Raw genomic sequence first — 23,437 nt, 5'->3', positions numbered from 1 at the left:
CAATTAAAGGTTTTTCTAGAAATAAAAAAAATGAATGAGTGCAGATCAAGTTTAGAAAGTTTTGGGGCTGAAAAGATGATTTAAAAATGGACTACAGTCATTTGGTATTTTTTTCTTTCATTCTGTCTAAAATGTACTATATCCTGACACGAATATTACTCTGCCAATTTCTTTTTTTATTTTAAAGAAAGAATATAGACACCACTTAGCATTTGAAAGTTTACCATGGTGGGCCACTTTTGTGCCTGCTTTGCGACCTTATGGAAGATAGAGCCAGGGGTCAAGGAGGAATGCCTGGGTTTTAGTTCCACTTTTTCCCTGACCTTCGGCAAACCACTTAATTGTTCTGTGCTTCGGTTTCCGCATTTGTGGACTAAGGGATAAAATACTCGCTCTCCCTGCCTCTTAGAGATTTTGAGCCCAATGTGAGACACATCATATTGATGCATCTGCTCATATCAGTGCTTAGTAAATACCATAATTAAGTCTAACTTTAAATCACAGTTACATACTGCAGGCTAGGCATTTACCAAAGTTGGGGGGAAGGGGAGAGAAGAGAGGGAGGATATGGGGAAGGAAGAAAAAGGTGTGTATATGTGATGACGGAATAATCGCTTTTAATGATTGGTGCACATTTGAAAGCCCGCCTTTTCGCTGTGCCCCCATGGGCACAGATGCTTCTCCTCCTGGGGAGATTGAAGTGGTACAGGCCAACAAATTGCCACAGTTCCACGTGACTTGCATGTTGCCACCCTGCCACTGTTATGGTGGTCCGTTGTGACGTCACAGAAAGGAGTCCCCCAGTAATTTTTACCCCTTTACCCCCAAGACTTGGGGGCACTCTTGCCTTGGGCGGGTTAGGTGGGTGGATGCGTGTGTCTGCACTTCTTTCATCTTCTTTTTCTCCACAGAGAATCACAAACCACCTATGGGTTCAATGGCGTGGGAAAAGATACGAGAGGTAACCAGATAAGAGGAAGCCATCAACCGGCCCATGTCGGATTTCCTTCCCCCTTTTAATTTTTAATCTCCCCAGTTTCTCCCCGCCCTTTTCTTTCTCTCTTCCCGCCTTTTTCAACCACCACGCTTGCCTTGCAGGTGGTCTCGAGTCTCCACCAGGCCCCTTAACCTCCAGCCAGATAGTTGTCCTGCTCAACCCATCAGTGGTATTCATTGAGTGCCTACTGTGTGCCAAGCACTGTACTAAGCCCTTGGGAGAGTACAATACAGTTGGTAGAGATGATCCCTGTCCACAAGGACCTTGCAGTCAGGTGAGAAGCAAATCCCATGAAACCCCGAGCCGACAAGGTCTTTCCTTTTCTGGAAGATTCTATCCCTCCCCTCATACATTAGATAGAACCCTCTTTCAACTCAGAATGGAAAAGGGGTCCTGCAGCCACTTTTTTGGGTCTTGCCTGTCACCCATTTTCCTTTTCCTGCTGCTTGGTGGCAGCAAAGGGGAATTGTGGATAATGGCGGGAAAGAGTTGTGGAAGCTGGGTTGGGGCACGAGGTCTCGATGGCAGAGTATTTGTTAAGTGCTTACTATGTGCCAGGCAATGTACTAAGTGGTAGGGTGGGCAGGCAAATTGGGTTGGACACAGTCCCTATCCCACATGGGGCTCCCAGTCTCAACCCCCATTTTAAAGATGAGGTCACTGAAGCCCAGAGAAGTAAAGTGATTTGCTCAAGGTCACGCAGCAGACAAGTGGCTGAGCCGGGATTAGAACCTATGACTTTCTGACTCCCAGGCCTGTGCTCTATCCACTATGCCATGCCGACTAGTAACTTCTCCCTTCTCTTTAGGGGCTATGAGAGTCAAGAGAGGCCAAGAGGATTGTGGAAAACGTCCTTGTCAGGAACCGGTTGTTGCGGGAGAGGGTGGAGAGGGAGGGTCATCTGTATTTACTCCGGTTTCTGATATCCATGGGGAAAAAGAGAGAGAGAAAGAGGAAGGAAGGGAGGGAGGGAAGGAGGGAGAGAAGGAAAGGGGATAAAAAACACCCCTAAAACCTCTCTTTCCACCCAACCCAGCATACCTGATAGGGAAGCAGCATTTAATGCACCACATGAGGTATTCTAGACTGAAGCTCACTGTGGGCAGGGAATATGTCTACCACCTCTGTTGCATTCTCCCAAGCGCATAGTACAGTGCTCTGTAAGTAGTAAGTGCTCGATAAGTAAATGTTGATGATGAGGTTATAATCTATGAGTTCGAGATTGTATTTTTGGAACTCTTTTCTGTCATTGTGCGCGGGTGTAGTTTCTTAAGAGACTCTTACAATGTAATATTAATAATAATAATAGGGTACCTGTTAAATGCTTACTATGTGCCAAACACGGTTCTAAGCCCTGGGGTAGATACAAGGTAGTCAGGTTGGACACAGTCCCTGTCCCACACAGGGCTCACATTCTTATTCCCCATTTTACAGATGAGGTAACTGAGGTCCAGAGAAGTGAAGTGACTTGCCTGAGGTCACACAGCAGACATGTCATGGAGCTGGGATTACAGCCCATGACCTGACTCCTAGGCCCCTGCTCTATCCACTAAGCCACGTAATGGCAATAATAATAACAATAATATGCTATAATACCCTCGAAACGTTCCTTATTGCACCTGCTGAAGTCTAGCTTATTTTTAGTCGCGGCAAACGCACGGCACCATTCTTATTGTTTGTATTAGCTAAGTAATTGGCAGAGCTGATTGTTTAGCAGTTTAGAAGAAATTACAGAACATGCCGTAACTAGTACAATTGTGATGTATTTGTTTGCTATTTACAAACAAAAATAAAGGCATTACATTCCAAATAGCTGGACGCTTAAGAAGTTGTATTACACTCAATCCGAATATTTCCAGAGGTTCTCAATCAGCTCTCCTCCCTTCTCTCTCTCTCACCTCTCGGATTTCCTCCCTTGCACTTCTCTCCTCCAACGCCAGTCTTCTCACTATACCTCGATTTTATCTCGCCCTGATCCCTGGTCCACATCCTGCCTATGGCCTGGAACTGCCCACCCCCATCCTCATATCTGACAGGCCACTACTCTCCCCACCTTCAAAACCTTCCTAAAATCACAACTCCTCCTAGAGGCCTTCCCAGATTAAGACCTTTATTTCCCCTATCCGCTCTCCCCTCGGCGTCGACTGTGCACTTGACTGTGTACCCCTAATAATGATGATTATGATGTTTGTTAAGCGCTTACTTAAAGAACTGGAAAGCACTTTAGTATTCACCCCAGCCCTACAGCAGTAAATATTCTTATAGTCTACTATTTCCCCTATCCCGAATCTATTTTAATGTTTGTCTCTGCTTGGAAGGAGGGAACGGGTCAAGCAACGTCGTTTTATTGTACTCCCCAAGCGTTCAGTACAGTGCTCTGCACACAGTAAGCGCTCGAAAAATACCGCTGCTTGGTTTCACTTTAGAACACCTTGAGGCGCTTTCCTTAGGATATTTTAAAGCAAAGCATGTGCTAAAAGGCGGGAAGGTCCACCACTTTCTCCAACGGTTGGAAGGGAGGGGCTACCCCGCGTTTCCCTGGAGCCTTGGGCTTCGTTGCTGCTGGTGCAGCAGCAAAAGATTTGCAAATTACCTTAATCTTTGCCGCGCATAACTCCCTGTGGAGCAGGGACCGTGACTGAATTATCTCTGTGCCTTTCCCCAGTGCTTTGCATAAAAACTAGGCGCCTAATAAACAGTGCGTTCGCGTGAAGTAATGAAATCGATTCATTTTTTTCTTCCTGAAATTTTCCAGTAAGGCTACCCTGAATTTGAGTGGATTTTAAAGAGTTTTAAAGCACCATTGAGTGTTTCAAATTCAACGGGTGGGATTTTTCAGTCTCTGAAAACATTTTTAATGGATTTTAACTGGGGAAAGACCTCGCTCCTCCAAATCGCCAACCTATTATCTTTGAACTCTTAAAGGAAAAGAACCCAATGCGTTTAGCATTTTATGCAGGGACATAATTTATTAATTAATGAATGGTATTTATTGAATGCATACTGTGTGCAGAGCACTGTATTAAACGCTTGGGAAAGTGCAGTACAACAGAATTGGTAGACTTGTTTCCTGACCACAGAGAGTTTAGGGGGAGAGACAGTCAGTTATATATATGTATATATATACATATATATAATAAGTACATGAATAATGGATATGTATATCAGTGCTGTGGGGGAGTGTTGAGGATGATTCATATTGTATATATTAAAATGTAAAAATATTCTGCTTTTAATGCTATTAGGTTTATCTTTTGGGAATAATATTGAAAATATTTTTGTAACTGCTGAATATTCCTAATTACATAATAATTTTAGTCATTACTTTCCTTAGAGAAGCAGAGTGGCTCAGTGGAAAGAGCCCGGGCTTGGGAGTGTTTGAATACTGACTCTGCCCCTTGTCAGCTGTGTGACTGTGGGCAAGTCACTTAACTTCTCTGTGCCTCAGTTCCCTCATCTGTAAAATGGGGATGCAGACTGTGAGCCTCACGTGGGACAACCTCATTCCCCTGTATCTACCCCAGCTCTTAGAACAATGCTCTGCACGTAGTAAGCGTCTAACAAACACCAACATTATTATTGTATTAGGCTAAAATGTTAGTTTAAGAATGAGAATCAGGAACTTTTAGTTACATTCCCTAATTTTTCCACTATCTGAGGGGCTTCGGGGAAATCAGTTTTCCTTGTTCCAAGTTTTGTGGTAACATTACAAAAGTGATATGGGAATTAAAGGTGCTTCGATATTCAAAAATGAAAAGGGCATGCAAATTGTGTGTTTTTTCCTTCTCTTCCTTCCCCCAACACTAAAAGAGCAATTTAAAATAGAATGTCAATGTCTATTTCATCATCCCTATCAACTTTAAAATGTCAGTACAACTTTAAAACACGAAGAATGGTTGACTGGAGAAAAATCTCACTTGCGTAGGTATCTGCGCAACTCTTTTAATACCCCAGAATGTGTTGGTAATTTTTTTATTATGGATGTATTATGAATGGTTGTATCGCGGGATATTTTTTCTCATCAGTGGTAAGTTTTGAGCACTAAGTGCTTGGCAGAGCAATTTATAATCTAGTTGGTTGACATGATCCCTCCACACAAGGAATTTACAGTCTAGAGAGATAGACATTAAAATAAATTACAGATAGGGGAAATGGCAGGGATATAAAGAAAGATATGTACGTAAGTGCTGAGGGTGGTGGACATCAAGTGCTAAAACGGTGCAGATCCATGAGTGCTTAGTCAGAAGGCCTCTCGGAGGAGATGGGATTTTAATAAGGTTTTAAAGGCGAGAAGAGTGGTGGTCTGCCATATATGAAGTGTGGGGGGAGTTCCAGGCCAGAGGGAAGATGTGGGCAAGAGGTCGGCAGTGAAACAGATGAGACTGAGGTATCGGGAGTAGGTTGGTATTAGAGAAGCGAAGTGTGTGAGTTGGGTGTAATGGGAGATTAGGGAGGTAAGACAGGAAGGGGAAATCTGATTGAATACCTTAAAGCCGTTAATAAGAAGTTTCTAAATTTACACACAATTGATTATGTTCCATTCCAGAAGCAGCCCCAATGTGACACAACTGAGCCCCAAGGGTAAGTAAAAATTACACTGTAGACTACTCCCCACCATCACTTTCCTTTCCACTAGTCCCTGGGACTTTTTTGAATCCTGTACATATCGTGGTATTTGGAACCGGGAGTTCTTGGGTAACTTGGAAAGGGTAAGGAGTCCTGTTGAAGTACAGTGGTATTCTATACCCTATAAAAATCTTTGAGACAAACTATTTTTTTTTAATGGAGACACTGTTTTAGATTGTGAGCTCTATGAGGGACAGGAACTGTTGTGTTTAATTACCACATGTGGATTTTCTTAGTACAGTGTCTGTGCTCAGGTAGCACTTAATACTTTTATTTCTCAGGTTGTCTTCAGTCAGGGCCAGATTTTAATAATAATAATGTTGGTATTTGTTAAGCGCTTACTATGTGCCAAGCACTGTTCTAAGCGCTGGGGTAGACACAGGGGAATCAGGTTGTTCCACGTGGGGCTCACAGTCTTAATCCCCACTTTACAGATGAGGTAACTGAGGCACCGAGAAGTTAAGTGACTTGCCCAAAGTCACACAGTTGATAAGTGGCCGAGCCGGGATTCAAACCCATGACCTCTGACTCCAAAGCCCGTGCTCTTTCCACTGAGCCATGCTGCTTCTCTGAGCCATGCTGCTTCTGGTGGGTCTGCAGAAAACCCAGTAGAGTGTCACTCTCTCTCCCCCATCCCTGTCACCAACCCTAGACCACGACATACCCCTGTTTTCAGGTGCACACTTCAATACTGTCGGGGTTATTTTTAGCAGTAGCCATGGCAGAAGTAGAAGCAAGGAGGGATGAATAGGCTGTCAGGACAGCCTCAATGATGATGGTTAGCCAGAGGAGCTGCCTCTTTCTCCTGCTCAGTGATTAAGGAAGGAGACCAGATTGATTCAATGCTTCTCTAGCAGATCATCCATTTAGGGATGCTCCATTAGAACACTTTTCAATATCTTATGGCGAGAGGAAGGAAAAAAGGTCAATAGAAATAAATGAGATGTCTCATCACCCGGAGGATACGCGCCCTTGTTAATATGTATTCTAAGATGATATTAATTCACACGTGGAGTTGGATTATAACCATAACAAAATTAAAACGCTGAAGGGGCTAGAACATGTATTTCCCCTTAGGAGGTATGGTTTCTATTGCTGCCTAGACTCATCTTAATGGCTCCATCCAATTATGGGGATTTGGGACAGTGAGAACAGGGAGCCATGAGAAAGAAGGGACTGGAGAGGTGACCACAGAGAGAGCTGTGTAAATGCCTAGAAGGGGAGAGGCAGGAAGGTTACCAGCTCCAAGAGAGAGATGGGAGCCAGTGCTCCGGTGGTATTGATACGGTGGGGGCAAAACCCTGGCTTTTGGGGCTCTTGGCCCTGTGTGACTATCTTCCAACCCGGCCTCGGCGGGGAACGGTCTTCCTCTCTTCCCAAGAGGCCTTCCCCGACTAAGCCTTTCTTTCCCCTTCTCCCATGTCCTTCTGCGTCGCCCCGGCACTCCCTTTCTTCATCCTCTAGACTGTGAGCCCGCTGTGGGCAGGGATTGCCTCGATTTGTTGCCGAATTGTACTTCCCAAGCGCTTAGTACAGTGCTCTGCACCCAGTAAACGTTCAAAAAATGCGATTGAATGAATCCTCACTCCCACCCCCAAAGCATATATTTACCTATCTGTAATTTATTTATTTCCATTAATGTCTGTCTCCCCTTTTAGACTCTAAGCTCCCAATGGGGAAAGGTTTCTCTCCAAGCCTTAACTTCTTTTTCTGTATTAAACCGTGTGGATCTGCATCCCCCCCGTGTCTGCTTCCTCCCACCCGGGAAGGGCCGGGCGTTCCTGCCCATCCTGGCCTCTTTCACAGTCAGTAGAAAAGGGGTGTGGAACCTTTGGTTTGGGAGCCACTTCGAAGCCAAATGTGGCCAACGTACGTCGCCCCTCCCAGCTGCGGGCCAAGCGCTTAGTACAGTGCTCTGCACATAGTAAGCGCTCAATAAATACTATTGAATGAATGGTGATGCTCGGTTTCCATAGCAACCGGGAGGGCCGGCCCACCCCCGCCCCCTTGAGCAGCAGCGGGGTCAAAGGGCGAGCCCAGATGGCAGTTCCGTTAACGCGCCCATCCCGCGTGTCGCCCGCCCGTTCGGGCCGTTCACGGGGAAGCCAACCGTCTCCGGGGAAAGGGCCGAAGCGCGTCGAAACCGGGAGCTGCCCAAATAAGTGGCGGCGTCGGTGTCCGCGCCGACGTTGGAGGAGGAGAAGAGGAGACGCCAGGTAGATGTAAATCCGCGTTTCTCCTTTTTCCACCTCTTTCTCCCGGCCAAGTGTCACCAGACGGGCGACGCCCCCCTTCTCGTCCAACTGCTCGGGATGGCGGTTAAAGCGGGCTCGCAAATCCAACCCGATGTGCTTGGGCTCACCCCAGCAATTAGTATAGTGCTCGGCACACAGTAAGCGCTTAGCAAATACCACAATTCTTCTTCTTCTTCTTCTTAACTGGCCCCCTGAACCGCGAAGGAGCGGGGGGGGGGGGGGGGGGGGAGGTTAAGATAGATATGTGGCCGCGGCCTCTCGTCCGCCAACGGCTCAACGGCTGTGGGCAGGGATTGTCTCTCTTTATTGCTGTATTGTCCTTTCCCAAGAGCTTAGTACAGAGCTCAGCTCTCAGGAAGCGCTCAATAAATACCATCGAATGAATGAATTTGAGGCCCGTTTACTTGTTTTGATGTCTGTCTCCCCCCCGACCCCGCCTCTAAGCCCGTTTTGGCAGGGATTGTCTCGCTTTATTGCTGTATTTGACTTTCCCAAGCGCGTAGTGCAGTGCTCTGCACACAGTAAGCGCTCAATAAATACTCCTGAGTGAATGAATGGAGTGAAACGAATGAGAAGTGGAGAGGGTTGCCAGAGGGTTGACAGGAGGATCATCCCGCCCTTCCCTCATCTGTCCTTCCTTCATTCAGTCGTATTTATTGAGCGCTTACTGTGTGCAGAGCACTGTACTAAGCGCTTGGAAAGTACAATTCAGCAATAAAGAGAGACAATCCCAGTCCTCAACGGGCTTACAGTCCAGAAGGGGGCGAGGAAGACATCGAAACAAGTGAACAGGCATCAATAGCATCAATATAAATACATAGCATTATTCATTCAATAGTATTTAAATAATAATAATAATGTTGGTATTTGTTAAGCGCTTACTATGTGCAGAGCACTGTTCTAAGCGCTGGGGTAGACACAGGGGAATCAGGTTGTCCCACGTGGGGCTCACAGTCTTAATCCCCATTTTACAGATGAGGGAACTGAGGCACAGAGAAGTTAAGTGACTTGCCCACAGTCACACAGCTGACAAGTGGCAGAGCTGGGATTCGAACTCATGAGCCCTGACTCCAAAGCCCGTGCTCTTTCCACTGCGCCACGCTGCTTCTCTACTAAGTGCTTACTATGTGCAGAGCACTGTACTAAGCGCATGGAATGAACAAGTCGGCAACAGATAGAGACAGTCCCTGCCGTTTGACGGGCTTACAGTCTAATCGAAGCTACACATCAAAACAAGTAAACAGGCATTAATAGAGATGGAATTGTAAATGTGTACATATATACAAGTGTTGGGGGGCGGGGAGGGGGGTCGAGCAAAGGGAGCGAGTCGGGGCGATGGGGAGGGGAAGGGGAAACGAGGAAAAGGGGGGCTCAGACTGGGAAGGCCTCCTGGAGGAGGTGAGTCTTCAGTAGGGCTTTGAAGGGGGGAAGTGTGCTAGTTTGGCGGATTTGAGACGGGAGGCCGTTCCAGGCCAGAGGTAGCACGTGGGCCAGGGGTCGACGGCCCACGAGGCGAGAACGAAGCACGGTGATCTCAGTCAATCGATTGTATTTATTGAGCGTTTACTGTGTGCAGAGCACTGTGCGGAGCGCTCTGGAGAGTCCAACATAATGTGACGGACACATTCCCTACCCATAGTGAGCTTACAGTCCAGAGGGGGAGAAGGGCAATAATATCAATCAATCGATTACGGATATGGACAGCGTGGCTCAGTGGAAAGAGCATGGGCTGGGGACTCAGAGGTCATGGGTTCGAAAGCCGGCTCTGCCACTTGTCAGCTATGTGACTGTGGGCAAGTCACTTAACTTCTCTGTGCCTCAGTTACCTCATCTGTAAAATGGGGATTAAGACTGTGAGCTTCTCGAGGGACAACCTGATTACCCTTTATCTACCCCAGCGCTTAGAACAGTGCTCTGCACAGAGTAAGCGCTTAACAAATATCAACATTATTATTATATGGACGTAAGTGGTGTGGGACTGAGGGACAGGTGAATTCATTCATTCCTTCAATAATAATGTTGGTATTTGTTAAGCGCTTACTATGTGCAGAGCACTGTTCTAAGCGCTGGGGTAGATACAGGGTAATCAGGTTGTCCCACGTGAGGCTCACAGTCTTCATCCCCATTTTACAGATGAGGTAACTGAGGCACCGAGAAGTTAAGTGATTTGCCCACAGTCACACAGCTGACAAGTTGGAGAAGCAGCGTGGCTCAGTGGAAAGAGCACGGGCTTTGGAGTCAGGGCTCATGAGTTCAAATCCCAGCTCTGCCACTTGTCAGCTGTGTGACTGTGGGCAAGTCACTTAACTTCTCTGTGCCTCAGTTCCCTCATCTGTAAAATGGGGATTAAGACTGTGAGCCCCACGTGGGACAACCTGATTCCCCTTTGTCTACCCCAGCGCTTAGAACAGTGCTCGGCACATAGTAAGCGCTTAACAAATACCAACATTATTATTAAGTGGCAGAGCCGGGATTCGAACCGGTGACCTCTGACTCTCAAGCCCGTGATCAATGAATAAAGGGTGGAAATGCAAGCGCAAGGGCGACATGAGGGAGTGGAAGCGTTTAGTACAGTGCCTGGAGTAGAGTAAGGTCCTAAGATACCGTAAAAAGGAAATGAGGGGTTAGTCGAGGAAGCCTCTTCTTTCTCTGCCCCGAAAACCCTCGGCGGCTAGGGAGATGGTACGACACCGCGCTGTGGCTGGGAAAGCAGCTGCCCTGGGGCAGAAATGCTAATAGCCTAATTAGCCAAAGCTGATAGCCCCATCTTTTAGCAAGTGCTAATTGATTGGGGATTAATGACCCAGCCGCATTCATCGGCCCATCAGTCCTCTCTGGCCTAGGAGAATGGTGCAGGGAAACCAGATTAAGGAGGAGGGAGGCTCTTAACTGGGCTCTCCTCAAATAAACTGGGAAGTGGCTCCAAGCAAATGTCATCGGAGACATTATGACATAAGGACGTCATTCTTTATGGGGGGGGCAGTGCCTGGCACATGGTAAGCGCCTAACGAATACCATTATTATTATTATTATTACTACGAGTTTTCATTTTTCTGGCTCTTGTGTAGCGTTCCCGCCCCCCCCCCCAAATTAATTTATAAAGTTTGCCAAACCCTGCATTAGAAGATCTGCCCGCCCCCCCCGGGGAAGCCCCATCCAATTTCATTCCGCTCATGTAATGAAAAACTGGCACTCCTCATTATCTATCTTTTCATTGCCTTCCTGCAGTTCCACCCCATTTTGTCTTTTGTGTGTGTGTGAGGGATGGAAATTGCCAAAACTACTAACGGATGCATAAGGTTTTCTGATATCCAAGCAATATCAGTCAATCGTATTTATTGAGTGCTTACTTTGTGCAGAGCACTGTACTAAGCACTTGGGGGAGTACACTATAGCAGACACATTCCCTGCTTACACTCTAGTGAGGGAGACAATGTCAATCTAAATACATCCTGGATGATGAAGATGCCCATTGAAATTACTCATTAGTTGGCTGAATCGTGACAGTTGTTCTTATCACTAGCTGTATTTGGGGAAGGGAATATAAGAGAAGCTGCCAACATGCAGAAAGTAGCTAAATACTTGGGGATTACAAATCAGAGGAGGTACCGACTAGCTGTTCCTGGCAAAGACATTGTTACCCAGGTAAGATTTTTATTATTTATTGTCATTATAATTTTAGGAAGTTTGTGGCAGAACACTTTACCTGGGAAGGGAGTGGAAGATCCACAAATTATTTTTTTACAGATTGTGCCTCTACCCTAATTGACCTATCCTGGAACCTCTCCCCCTGGGTAATGGTCACTGTCCTGCCCCTCCCGCTAAATACTAATCTGGTTTCCACCCCCTTCATTCACTCTGCTGAGACCACACTTACCCAAATCTCCAATGACCTCTTTTTGGACAAATCTAATAGACTCTCTACCCTGTCCTAATCCTCCTTGGTGTCTCAGTTAACTTTGACGTTTATGACCACTTCCTTCTAGAAAGTCTCTGGCCTTGGTCTTTCTGCCTTTGGCTCTCCTTCCCATCAACTTTTTGGGCTGGTGGAAAGCTAGAGCCGTGATGGGGCTTTTGGGTATGTCTGTCCTCCTCCTCATTCCTCAGCAGGGAAAGGATGCTCTGGACCCCACCTGGACACAGTTTGGTAATGGGCGTGTCCAGCCCCACATTGAGCTGGGAAGAGGCACTCTAGATGCTGCTGGCCTGCCCTGGCCCCAGCGGGGAGCAGTTGCTGTACAACACCCCCTCAGCCCCTGCCTCAGCTGGGAAGAAGTTCCCCCTGAGGCCCTAACGGTTGAGTGTTTCTATGGACCTTCTTAATATTCTGTGTGTTTGTACTGCACCCCACCCCTCCCCTCCAATCTGTCTGGAAACACTTCTTTGATTTCACTTGCCCACTCCTGGACCTCCATGCATATAGTAATAATGGCATTTGTTAAGCGCTTACTATGTGTCAAACACTGTTCTAAGTGCTGGGGAAGATACGAGCTAATCAGGTTGGGGACAGGGACTGTCAAAATCCCCTTTTTACAGATGAGGTAACTGAGGACAGAGAAGTGAAATGACTTGCCCAAGGTCACAGAGCAGACAGGTGACGGAGCCGGAATTAGAACTCAGGTCGTTTTGACTCCCAGGCCCGGGCTCTGGTACATTTCCCAGACACTGTGGGTGTGGTTGGTTCCACCTCCCCGATTGTGTGTGTGTGCTTCTCCTTTCATTTTCCCCCGAGACCCCTCCCCATCAACCCCTTGCTTGAAATGAAAAGTTGACTTCTGTGTTTTGTAGCATTGCAGGAATCGGTGTTTAAGCTTGATCTTTGCCAGTATGTCCAATACAGTGATAGCCAAAAGAAACGATTGTTATTTGAAAGAGAAATGTGCATGATTATTTAGGTGTCATCTGTAAGTATAAAACGTCATTCAGCTGGTTGCTCTACCTTGCTGAGCTCTATATGAATGTGAGAAATTTAATTTAATTTGCAGGAAACTGTGAGTCTTTAGCACATCCTTTAATGGAAATTTTCTTTCAGACTGATGCCGCAGCATAAACTATGGTGCAGTTTTTAATCAATAGGTTAGTGTACCAAATATTGTGATAGATCAGTCAAAACTCTTTTCCATGGGAAATGTGTAGTCAACTTACGACTGCTAGCAATTCAGTAGCTGTAGAATTGCACACATGCTCTTTCCTGAATAGAAGGCTGTTTCAGACATCTAGTAATTGGCCATTTCTCTGCTTTAGGCTGTCAATACCTAAGATCTCTGGAATTGCTTGCTAGGATTCGGTCAATCACTTTACAGTTTTCAGGTACTAAATTAGTGTCATTTTCAAAAGGATCTCTAGGTAGGGGAATTGAGCCCAGTGTGTGGTGAACTGATCTGAATTTTTAACTTCTGCTTTCCAGGCCATGAGGAGCTGTGAGTAGAAGGGGGGTATCTCTTGACCACTGCATTGTGGAAAATATGTTATATTTGTTTTTAAAATAGCCTTTGTTCTGGTCAACACTATCTCCCTTCTTCTTGCAGACTAGTCTCAGAATAACAATACTAATTGTAGTATTTGTTAAGGGCTTACTGTGCATTCCTGTGTGAGCTCCTTGGGGGCAGGGATCATGTCTGTCGACTCTGTTGTGTTGTATTCTCCCACGTGCTTAGTACATGCTCTACACACAGTGAGCACCCAATAAATATCAGTGATTAGGGTAGATACATGATAAACAAGTCAGATACAGTCTCCTCTGTCCCACGTGGGACTCAGTCTAAAAGGAGGTTAGAACAGGTATTGGATCCCCATTTTACCCCATTTCATAGAGGAGTGAAGTGACTTGTCCAAGGTCATACAGCAGACAAGGGACAGAGCTGGGATTAGATCCAGGTCTTCTGACTTCCAGGCCCGTGCTCTTTCCACTAGGAGGGTTATTTATTTTGTAAAGGACTGTGTTCACGAACAGCATCTAGTATTAAATCTTATAGCCCCCTTTTATTGTGTGACAAACAACCCTTCAAGTGGTTGAAACTGATGAACCAGTCTTTTTGTCTGTTTTGGTTAACCTGCCTGTACATCCCCTTCTATACTTCAGTTGTAGAACTTCAGGGGTGTCCTTCTCTCATACATTTTCCTTGAAAACAATCCCCAGATATTTTTACGCCGAGGCTAGGTTTGGGAAGTTAAAATCTAAAAGGAAAGTTTCGGAAGCAATTGTGAAGAATCATGAAGAAAATATAGAGCTGTAAAGGAGATAAACCTAAATATCTAGAAACACAGAGGATAAGATGGCAGTGTACCTCTAGAATAGTGCTGTGTCTCTCTCCTGCATCTCCCCTCTCTCACCTGGAACTTGGATGAAGTTCTTCCTTGCAACCTTTACCCAGTTGGACAGTGGTGTGGCAGAAAGGGACTTGCATCCTATCCCCTTATACCTCTTCCTTCTCTGAGGCTTCATATTCATTTAATCATCAATATGAGTGCCTGCCCTATGTAGAGTGCTATACGGGGTGCTTGGAAGATAAGCAGATGTAAGAGACGGTCCCTGTTTTCCGGGAAGATCGTTGATGAATCGTAGATGAATGACACAGCTGACAAACTGGGACACTTGGCAGCTCCCTCCAGTTTTACGCACAGCTTCTCCATTGCTCAGGGGTAATATCACGCATGCTGTTCCCCTCTGTTCCCTTTTCCCACCCCTCCATGCTTACACATTAGCATACAGATCCCTAGAGTATTGAGTGATTTTTAACTCCATTAAAAATGATATCCGCTCAATCAGTGGAGTGCAGTTAAACCGAGCATGGAGTGATAACCAGATTTTTCTTTCCGTCAAAGAAAATATGTACTCTTACGTCTCAGGTTAAAACTTCAGTTTAACCAGCCTCAGAACTGCTTGTAATGACAGTAGTAATGCAGAAACCAACCACCAGGCAGGTAGAAGAAAGTTCTTATTAGAACAGACCATAGGGACAAAGTCTCTAAAAAAAAAAAAAAAGTTACTGGGAAATTTTTAAAGGATTATTGCTTCACTTCAGGAAGAAGACTGCTCTAGTGTTTGCTGTAATGTAATACACTTCTAGAAAAGTAGCATGAAATAAATTTAAGCTGAAAAGCCTGAGCTTTTTAAAAAATTTTTCAGGTAATTTAGTCTTTAGAAGGAAAGATGATGGAATCAATCCTATTTATTGAGCGCTTACTGTGTGCAGACCTCTTAACTAAGTGCTTGGGAGAGTACAGTATAACAGAATTGGTAGACACATTCCCTACCCAAAATGAGCTTACAGTGTAGAGAGGGTCAGAAAGGAGGAGGGGAGGGTGTTAATTCAAGATAGAGTCTAAAGCAAATGATTTAATTTGTCAAGTGAGAAATATTTTCATTAGGTAAAATTCTGTGAATTATAAGAACTTATGCTATTTCCCTCGAGTTCAGTTTTAAATATATTGAGACGATATAGTCAGCTGTGTGACTGTGGGCAAGTCACTTTACTTCTCTATGCCTCAGTTACCTCATCTGAGGGATGAAGACTGTGAGCCTCATGTGGGACAACCTGATTACCCTGTACCTACTCCAGCGCTTAGAACAGTGCTCGGCTCATAGTAAGCGCTTAACAAATACCAACATTATTATGCCAGTGCGCTACCCATGGAGAGCTGACCTGGAGGCAGAAGATGGAAGATTGCAGAGAAGGAAAGAGGTCAGGGCTAGTGAAGTAGATTTGGAGTCATCCTCATAGAGGTGGTAATTGAAGGCACTGGAGTGGATAAGTCCCACAAGGAAGTGAGTGTAAAGAAGAGAAGGGGACCTAGATCAGAGCCTTGAGAGGCTCCTACAGTTAGTGTGGCAGGCAGAGGAAGAGTCCACGAAATAGATTGAGAAGGAGCAGCCACAGACTTAGGAGGAGAACCAGGAAGAGGACTGAGTCAGAAAAAAATAGTTAGATGGTGTTTCAAAGGTAGTTAAGAAGACAAGGAGGATTAGGATGTCATAAAGTATGTTAGATTTGTCAAGGTCATTGGTGACTTTTGTGAGTGCGGTTTCAGTGGAATGAAGGGGGTGAAAGCCAAACTGTAGTGGGTCAAGAAAGGGGTTGGCAGAGAGGAAGTGAAGCCAGCCGGTTTATACCTTCGTGGAGAAGTTTGTGCAGGAGTGGGAGGAGTGAGAAGAAGCGATAGCTGGATGGTGCAGTGAGTCAAGAGGAGTTATTTTTTTAGGACAGGGAAGATGTGGGGGTGTTTGAGGACAGAGGGGAAGGAACCATAAGAATGAGCAGTTGAAGATGGTGGTTAGAGAAAGAAGAAGAGTATGCACAAGGGTCTTTGAAAGGAGTGAAAAAAGGTGCACGAGGAGGGAGAACAGGTATTGAATCCCCATTTTATAGATGAGGGAACTGAGGCACAGAGAAGTGAAGCAAATTACCCAAGGTCACACAGCAGGTATGTGGCAGAGCTGGGATTAAAACCTAGGTCCTCTGACTCCCAGGCCCATGCTTTTTCCACTAGGCCATGCTCCTTCTCAATAAAATACTTTGTACATGGCGCTCAATAAATAGCATTTATTGATTGTCACTACTACCATCTATGCTCATTTATCTGGTGGAGAAAGTGTGGAATTACACTGCTTGGGTCAGGAGACCAGCCTCAGCCTTAGTAATAGGTATATTTATCGACTCCATAGATAGAAAAGTCTCTGGACAAGGGGGCATTGAGCAAAGAACTACATTACCCAGCCATGAGAGTGCAAGCGAGTTTATTTCGATTCCACGCTTTAGAAGGAAACATTTTTCAGAGTGGAAAAAAAATATTTAGGTGGGGGAATGCCTTCATTCACTGAGGAGCAGCATGGCCTAGTGGATAGAGCATGGGCCTGGGAGTCAGAAGGACCTGGATTCTAATCCTGGCTCTGCCACTTGTCTGCTGTGTCCTTGGGCAAGTCACTTCACTTTTCTGGGCTTCAGTTAATTCATCTGTAAAATGAGGATTAAGACTTTGAGCCCCATGTGGGCCAGACTGTGTCCAACCTGACTAGCTTGTATCTCCCCCAGCACTTGGCACATAAGCACTAAACGAATACCATTAAAATAAAATCCTGCATATCTGCTCGAATGAAGGTGCATGGTGTTTGGGAATGGGGTTAACGTGGGCCGGGGCAGGGGTCAGATCATTCCAGCTAATTGTTGGGGGTAGATTTGCCCTCCCTCCCCTCTCATTTCAGCAGCTCCCTCTAGGATCCTTCTGGGATGGGGAGGGAACAGCTTCGTGGGCAGTCGTGGAGGCCGTGAGCTTCCATGGGGTGATTTTTTTGCTTCAGTCAGAAAGTGGGAGAAGCTGGAGGGAAATTGTTTTCTGCTTCACAGCTTTTGAGAGAGTACTGTTAAGACCCCCCACTCAGAGCATCAGGGAGAAAATCGCAGCCAATGTGAATAATTTATATGTCTGCCGATACTTAATCCAATGGCACAAACAGCCTGTAATTATAAAGAGAATGCATTGGTGAGATTATCGTTTACTTTTCTCAGTGTGTCACACTCATAATTCTCAGCGTGAGAGAATTACTGTCACACAACCCGGAATACTGATGACGTGGCACAACCGTTCATCTGCAGCTGTCATTGGGAAAAAGTGATTTGAGTTCTCTATGACTTTTGGGACTCACATGGCTGTGGAGTCTCCTCACCACTGAGAGGTCTGGGGTCTATGGCGGAGGGTGGGGCTCAATGATTGATTGATTGACCAAGAGGTTAAGTGTTTCCTCCAAGGTCACTTGTCCTGTTAAAAGCAGAACAAGGGCTAGAACTCAAATCCTAACTTCAGTCAAGTTCTTTTTCCAGTAAGCCAGGGAGCCCACATTTAACCTGACTCCAGAGCAGCATGCAGATTTCCTTTGAGGTATGAAATCTGGTCTCTGAAGTTGGGAATATTATTCATGGAGGCAGTAGTCTCAGGCAGTCTATGAGCCCATTCCCCATGAGCTCGCTCTAACCCAGTAGTGGGGCACAGAGCATCACTGGAAACACTTTTCCTCTTCTGGAAGTGATGATCTTGGAATTTAAAGTGTCTTTGAGCGAAAGAGTCACTGTTGGGCTGGGGGATGAGATAAAGCAGGCATCTAAGGTGGTTACTTCTCTCATACATCTCTCATATGTTGTATTTCTACATTAAGCCATATACTGGATGGTCATGGCAGCCAGTGTTGGGATTCTGTAGCAGTGCCCAGAGGGAGCAGCCAAAGGTGTCCATTCCCTAGCCTCAAAATGTCTCTTTGGTCACCCAAACAAGAACTCTGAGAACTATACTGGGTTGGCTTTGGGCATATGAGGCAAATAACCACATGCAACTCATCCACCATAGTTGGCTTTCATTCTCGACCAAATTCTACTGCTCTCTTTGCCTGTAGCATATGTGTCTCTGCGATTTCTATGTAGAACAGTGATAATCATAATTTAATAATATTCACACCCTCGAGGTCTCTTTGTAATAATAATAATAAAAAAAGCCGCACGGCCTAGTGGATGCAACATGGGCCTGGGAGTCACAGGACCTGGGTTCTAACCCCAGCTCCACCTTGTAGCTGTTGTATGACCTTGGATAAGTCACTTAACTTCTTTGTCCCTTAGTTGCCTCATCTGTAAAATGGGGATTAAGACTGTGAGCCCCATATGGGACATGGACTCTGTCCCACCTGATACTCTTGTATCTATCTACCCCAGTGCTCAGTACAGCCCCTGGCACATAGTAAGCACTTAAACACCACTACAAAATAATGATGAAAATAATAATAACCATGGCTTTTGTTTAGCACTTATGTGCCAAGCATTGTGCTAAATCCTGGGGTAGTTACTGGTAAATCAGATCAGAAACACTCCCTCTCCTATATGGGGCTCACGATCTGAGAGATAGGCAGAGATGGTATTTTCCCTCTTTTAAAGATGAGGGATCTGAGGGAAAGGAAGATTAAGTGATTTGCGTCAGATCACACTGCAGACCAGTGACAGAGTTTAGACTAGAACCCACATTTCCTGACTCCCAGTCTCATGCTCCTTCTCTAGTTTTGTAGCATCATTTAAATTAGTTTTAAATTTGGATCTAGCCACAGAACCCTGAAGTCATCTTTTCCTGAGAAATTAGCCAAGGGCATTTGGTTTTGAATTAGAAAGTTGTTTGATCATTTTTCCTAGTTTTGCTATTTTCTGACCTCATGAAAGCATTGATAAAAGAACATTCTTGACTAGCTTTAAAACTAATGATTCATGCTTTGATTATTTTGTGCCATATTACCAAAATCCTCTTAAATCTCCTCAAAGCCAAGGTTGATCTGTTGAATGTATTTCTCTTGGGAAACACATAGCAGAATATTATAAGCCTAGACTATATTTGTTTCTCCAGAGAAGCAGGAAAAGATGCAAGTCTTCTGCGCGTGAGACTTTGTTTTAAATTATACAGCCATTTGAATTAACATACAAGATAATAGTTTGGATAATGAATACTATATTAACATTTTAGTCATAAAACAGAACTGACACAATTTTGCTGTAAATGCTTCTTTATAGTGGTTAAATCTTTCCCTCTGCTCCTCCCCCTCTCCCTTCCCCTCCCCTCAGCACTGTGCTCGTCCGCTCAACTGTATATATTTTCATTACCCTATTTATTTTGTTAATGAGATGTACATCACCTTGATTCTATTTATTTGCTGTTGTTTTAATGAGATGTTCATCCCCTTGATTCTATTTATTGCTATTGTCTTTGTCTGTCTCCCCCGATTAAACTGTAAGCCCATCAAAGGGCAGGGACTGTATCTGTTACCGATTTGTACATTCCAAGCACTTAGTACAGTGCTCTGCACATAGTAAGTGCTCAATAAATACTATTGAATGAATAAATACTATTGAATGTGTGAAAGTGATTTACAGTAATATGGACATGGACAAGGTGATACATTAGAAGTGGAAAGATACGATAGAGTTTATATGGAGATTTAAAGAAACCAGACACACACACACACACACACTCTCTCTCTCTCTCTAAATAAAACCCCAAATTCTTATTGTAAGGATTGAAAAATGTACTGGTTGGAGTTCCAGTTTTTTTTATAAAGGCCAAGAGAGAACAAATTTATTTCAGCTGGGCCAATTCTAGACAGTGTAGGGAAGCAGATGTTTTCATAATCTAGGAAAAGCATACTTTAGATGGGTTTTCTTGTGCAAGTTTCACTTATTGTTAGTAATTGTTTTGTTTCTCCCTCCCCCCCCCCCCCGCCCCACCCCCCAAAAGGAGTCGTCTTTATCAGGATGGCAGGAGCAAGAATGAACAAACCTCCTAATCCAGGATGTAAGATTATGACTTTTAGACCAACTATGGATGAGTTCAAAGATTTTAACAAATATATATCATATATGGAGTCTAAAGGAGCTCACCGAGCAGGAGTCGCTAAGGTAACCACTCTATTGACTTCAGATCTCTTCATTTTTCAGGAAATGAAAGAAAAAAACCCAAAACCTTTTCACTGTCTTCCTTTAAGTAATGTTTATCTGTTTTATCCCGTAGGAAGCTTTTATTGGTGTAGTACCCCCAAAAGAAAGTGTGTGAAATAGTATTATTGTCCTTGATGTTCCACTCTCTTCTGAGGAATTTAAATTCTTAGGAATTTAAAAGGAAGTCATCCTCATTTATTCTCTCAATATTTGGCATTTGAAATCTATAGCCTATCTACACACATCTCATATATCGGTAGGATTTATCTTCCTAATGGTCAGATATTCTTTCTGCTTTTACTCAGTTCCCTTATTTCTTGAGGTGGTATTAGTAATGTTATTTTATTGAGGGCCTACTGGGTACAGTGCACTGCCTTCCTAGGAGCTTCTACTCTAACACGGAGAGACAGACATCCAATATTTACAAATAGTGGAATGAAAATAAATAATTGGACACAAGTGCTAAGGAGAGGTATAAATAAAATGTAAGTGCTGGAGGTGGCTGATGATATACTCTTAGGCTCTGGGGATGAGTTGGAGATGGCATGTTGGAGGAGGTGGGATCTGAGGAGGGTTTGAAGATGGGGAGAGCTAGCGTCTGACTGATTTGAGGGGAGAGGGAGTTCCAGACTGGAGAAACCGAGCGAGCATGGGTACAGAGGAGGGGAAGTTGAACGAGATGCAATTTAATTAGGTAAATAATAATGACCCTTTTACTTTGTGCAAAGCACTGTGCTTAGTGTGGGGGTAGATACAATGTAATCAGATCAGACACAGTCTGTGCTCCAAATGAGACAGTCTAAGGGGGAGGGATAATAGATATTTAATCCCCATTTTACATAAGAGGAAGATGAGGCACAGAGACGTCATGGGACTTGTTCAAGGTCTCACAGCAGGCAAGTGGTGGAGCCGGCATTAAAACCCAGATCTCCCAACCCCCAGCTCCCTGCTCTGTACATTAGCCCACATAGACAAATATGTACTGTATTATGTCATGTCTTTATTCTGCTTCTAAAATATTATTTGAAAAGAAAATCTATTTTTGTGTAAATCTGCTATATTATTATTTTGGTGATGTACAACACCCAGCCAGCTGGCAAACTGCTAGCAAGCTGAATTTCCAGAACTCTGTGATGTGGGGAACAAAGAAATAGCTAAAAGAGCCTCTCATTGACTTGTTCTTTAAAAAACCCAGAAGTGTTGGCTAAATACAAAAGGCAACTAAATTGGGACTGGGATGAGAGGAGAGATGCTGCAGAAGTAAAACCCAAACCTTACCCTGAATTTGGATATACGACTGTTACTCTTCACTAGCACATAGAGCACATAAATTGAAAGCATTTAGTTGAAGGAAGGGAGGAAATAAACATCAACGGTAAAGCTCCTTGTGGGCAGGGAACACGTCTAACAACTCCATTGTATTGTACTCTCCCAAGCATTTAGCACAGTAAGTGCTAAGTAAATTCCACTGATTGAAAAAGGGAACTTTTCTACGATGTGCCTTATATATTAACACAAGAAAACCATACCGGTCAAGGGCTGTTAGGTCTGCTTTTGCTGTTCAGAGCACAAGAAAGCCTGGATTGTTAAGGATAAAATGGCAATTATTTTAGCAATGGGCAACAATATTGGAAATGAACAGTGGTCAGAGTATCCTTCTAGGACAGTTCCCTTTTCTGTAAAATGGGTACCAAATACCTCTTATCCCTTACCCTGGTAATCTACCCCAGTGCTTAGTACAGTGCTTGGCATGCAGTAAGCACTTAGCAAATACTCCAGTTATTATTATTACACCAATCATCATCATCAGAATCATTTGCAGAACACCTACTTTCGGCATAGAGCTCAGCGAAGCATTATAAATAAAGAATAGTCATGTGCCTCATTGTCTATAGACTGTAAACTGGTTGTGGGCAGGGAACATGTCTACTAACTGTTGTACTCTCCCAAGCGCTTAGTACAGTGCTCTGCACGTAGTAAGCACTCAGTAAATACCATTGGTGATGATGGGGATGTTGTGCCCTGCCCCTGAGAAGCAAATAATTTAATGGTGGAGACCAGACAAATGTAAGTATACAAACTTACATTTAGTCTCCACCTCCTTCAGGCCATATAAATAACATCCATTTTGGTGAAACATGATAAATTTGCATGTTAAGTTTCTGCTCATTTTACAGCCTCTCTAGAGTTACCCTTCAGTTTGAGATAGTTTTAGTACCATGTTAGCTGTTCCTTTGAAATGGGTATGTTTGTATCTCATTATTTTCTTCCATTTCTTAGGTAATTCCCCCAAAGGAGTGGAAGCCAAGACAAAATTATGATGCTATTGATGACATGGTGATTCCAGCACCTCTTGAGCAAACCGTCTTTGGGAAGGCAGGATTTTATGTTCAGTACAACACCCCGAGAAAACCAATGACTGTGAAAGAATACCGACAATTAGCAAACAGTGACAGGTATGTTATATTTATTATCCACTTAAGTAAAATAATTTTGCCTTATTTTATTGCATCACGATAGAGCCAGTGAAGCCAACATCCCTCATTTCTTCTAATTACAGACACTTTTTACCATGCCCTTTCTAATCACCCAAATCAAGAATGCTTAGGCCTGAAATGATGCTATTTCAGTAGTTTTCTGAGTAACATGTTTTACTGAAGGGGAGATAAGAGTTGTTGGAAGGGTCAGGTAACAAGGAAGATATCAGTACGATCTATTCCAGAGAGAGGTAGATACAGACCAACAGAAGGGAAATAACTGTGGTATTTAAGCGCTTACTGTGCACTAAACACTGTACTAAGCACTAGGGTAGATGCAAGATAATCTGGTCCCACATGCGCATCATAGTTTAAGTAGGAGGGATAACAGGTATCGAATCCCCATTTTGAAGAGGAGGGAACTGAGGCATTGAGAAGTTGACTGGCCAAGATCACATAGCAGACAAGTGGAGAGCTGGGATTAGAACCCAGATCCTCTGACTCCCAAGCCCATGCTCTATCCACTAGACTGCACTGCTTCTTGTTATGGGAGTGGAACAAGAGTACGATTTTTTGAGCTGAAACCCCACTGATGCTAACCGTAGCGACATCTGCTCCAGAAAG

The 23,437-nt window shown here is 44.3% G+C and overlaps 1 protein-coding gene across 5 annotated transcripts in view; it reads left to right on the top strand.

Annotated features, from left to right (window-relative positions):
• Positions 1 to 846: 846 nt before the first annotated feature.
• Positions 847 to 23,437, top strand: part of KDM4C (lysine demethylase 4C) — a 233,028-nt gene continuing 210,437 nt past the window's right edge. For 2 of the 5 annotated variants that reach the window (XM_029054687.2, XM_029054686.2), the window contains exons 1-4: positions 847 to 961; positions 5,544 to 5,578; positions 20,137 to 20,297; positions 22,617 to 22,792. In XM_029054687.2, coding sequence (XP_028910520.1) covers positions 870 to 961; positions 5,544 to 5,578; positions 20,137 to 20,297; positions 22,617 to 22,792 — 464 coding nt within the window. In that variant the 5' untranslated portion in view covers positions 847 to 869. Of the gene's footprint in view, positions 962 to 5,543; positions 5,579 to 7,694; positions 7,840 to 10,740; positions 10,875 to 11,429; positions 11,524 to 20,136; positions 20,298 to 22,616; positions 22,793 to 23,437 lie in introns of those variants that run through there. The other 3 variants (XM_029054688.1, XM_029054690.1, XM_039910916.1) reach the window with 3 other exon arrangements.

The sequence above is a fragment of the Ornithorhynchus anatinus genome, chromosome X5 (genome assembly GCF_004115215.2).
Source record: "Ornithorhynchus anatinus isolate Pmale09 chromosome X5, mOrnAna1.pri.v4, whole genome shotgun sequence".
In the NCBI taxonomy this organism is placed as follows: Eukaryota; Metazoa; Chordata; class Mammalia; order Monotremata; family Ornithorhynchidae; genus Ornithorhynchus; species Ornithorhynchus anatinus.
Note: the sequence above shows the minus strand (reverse complement) of the source record. Positions and strands in the feature narration are given on the sequence as shown.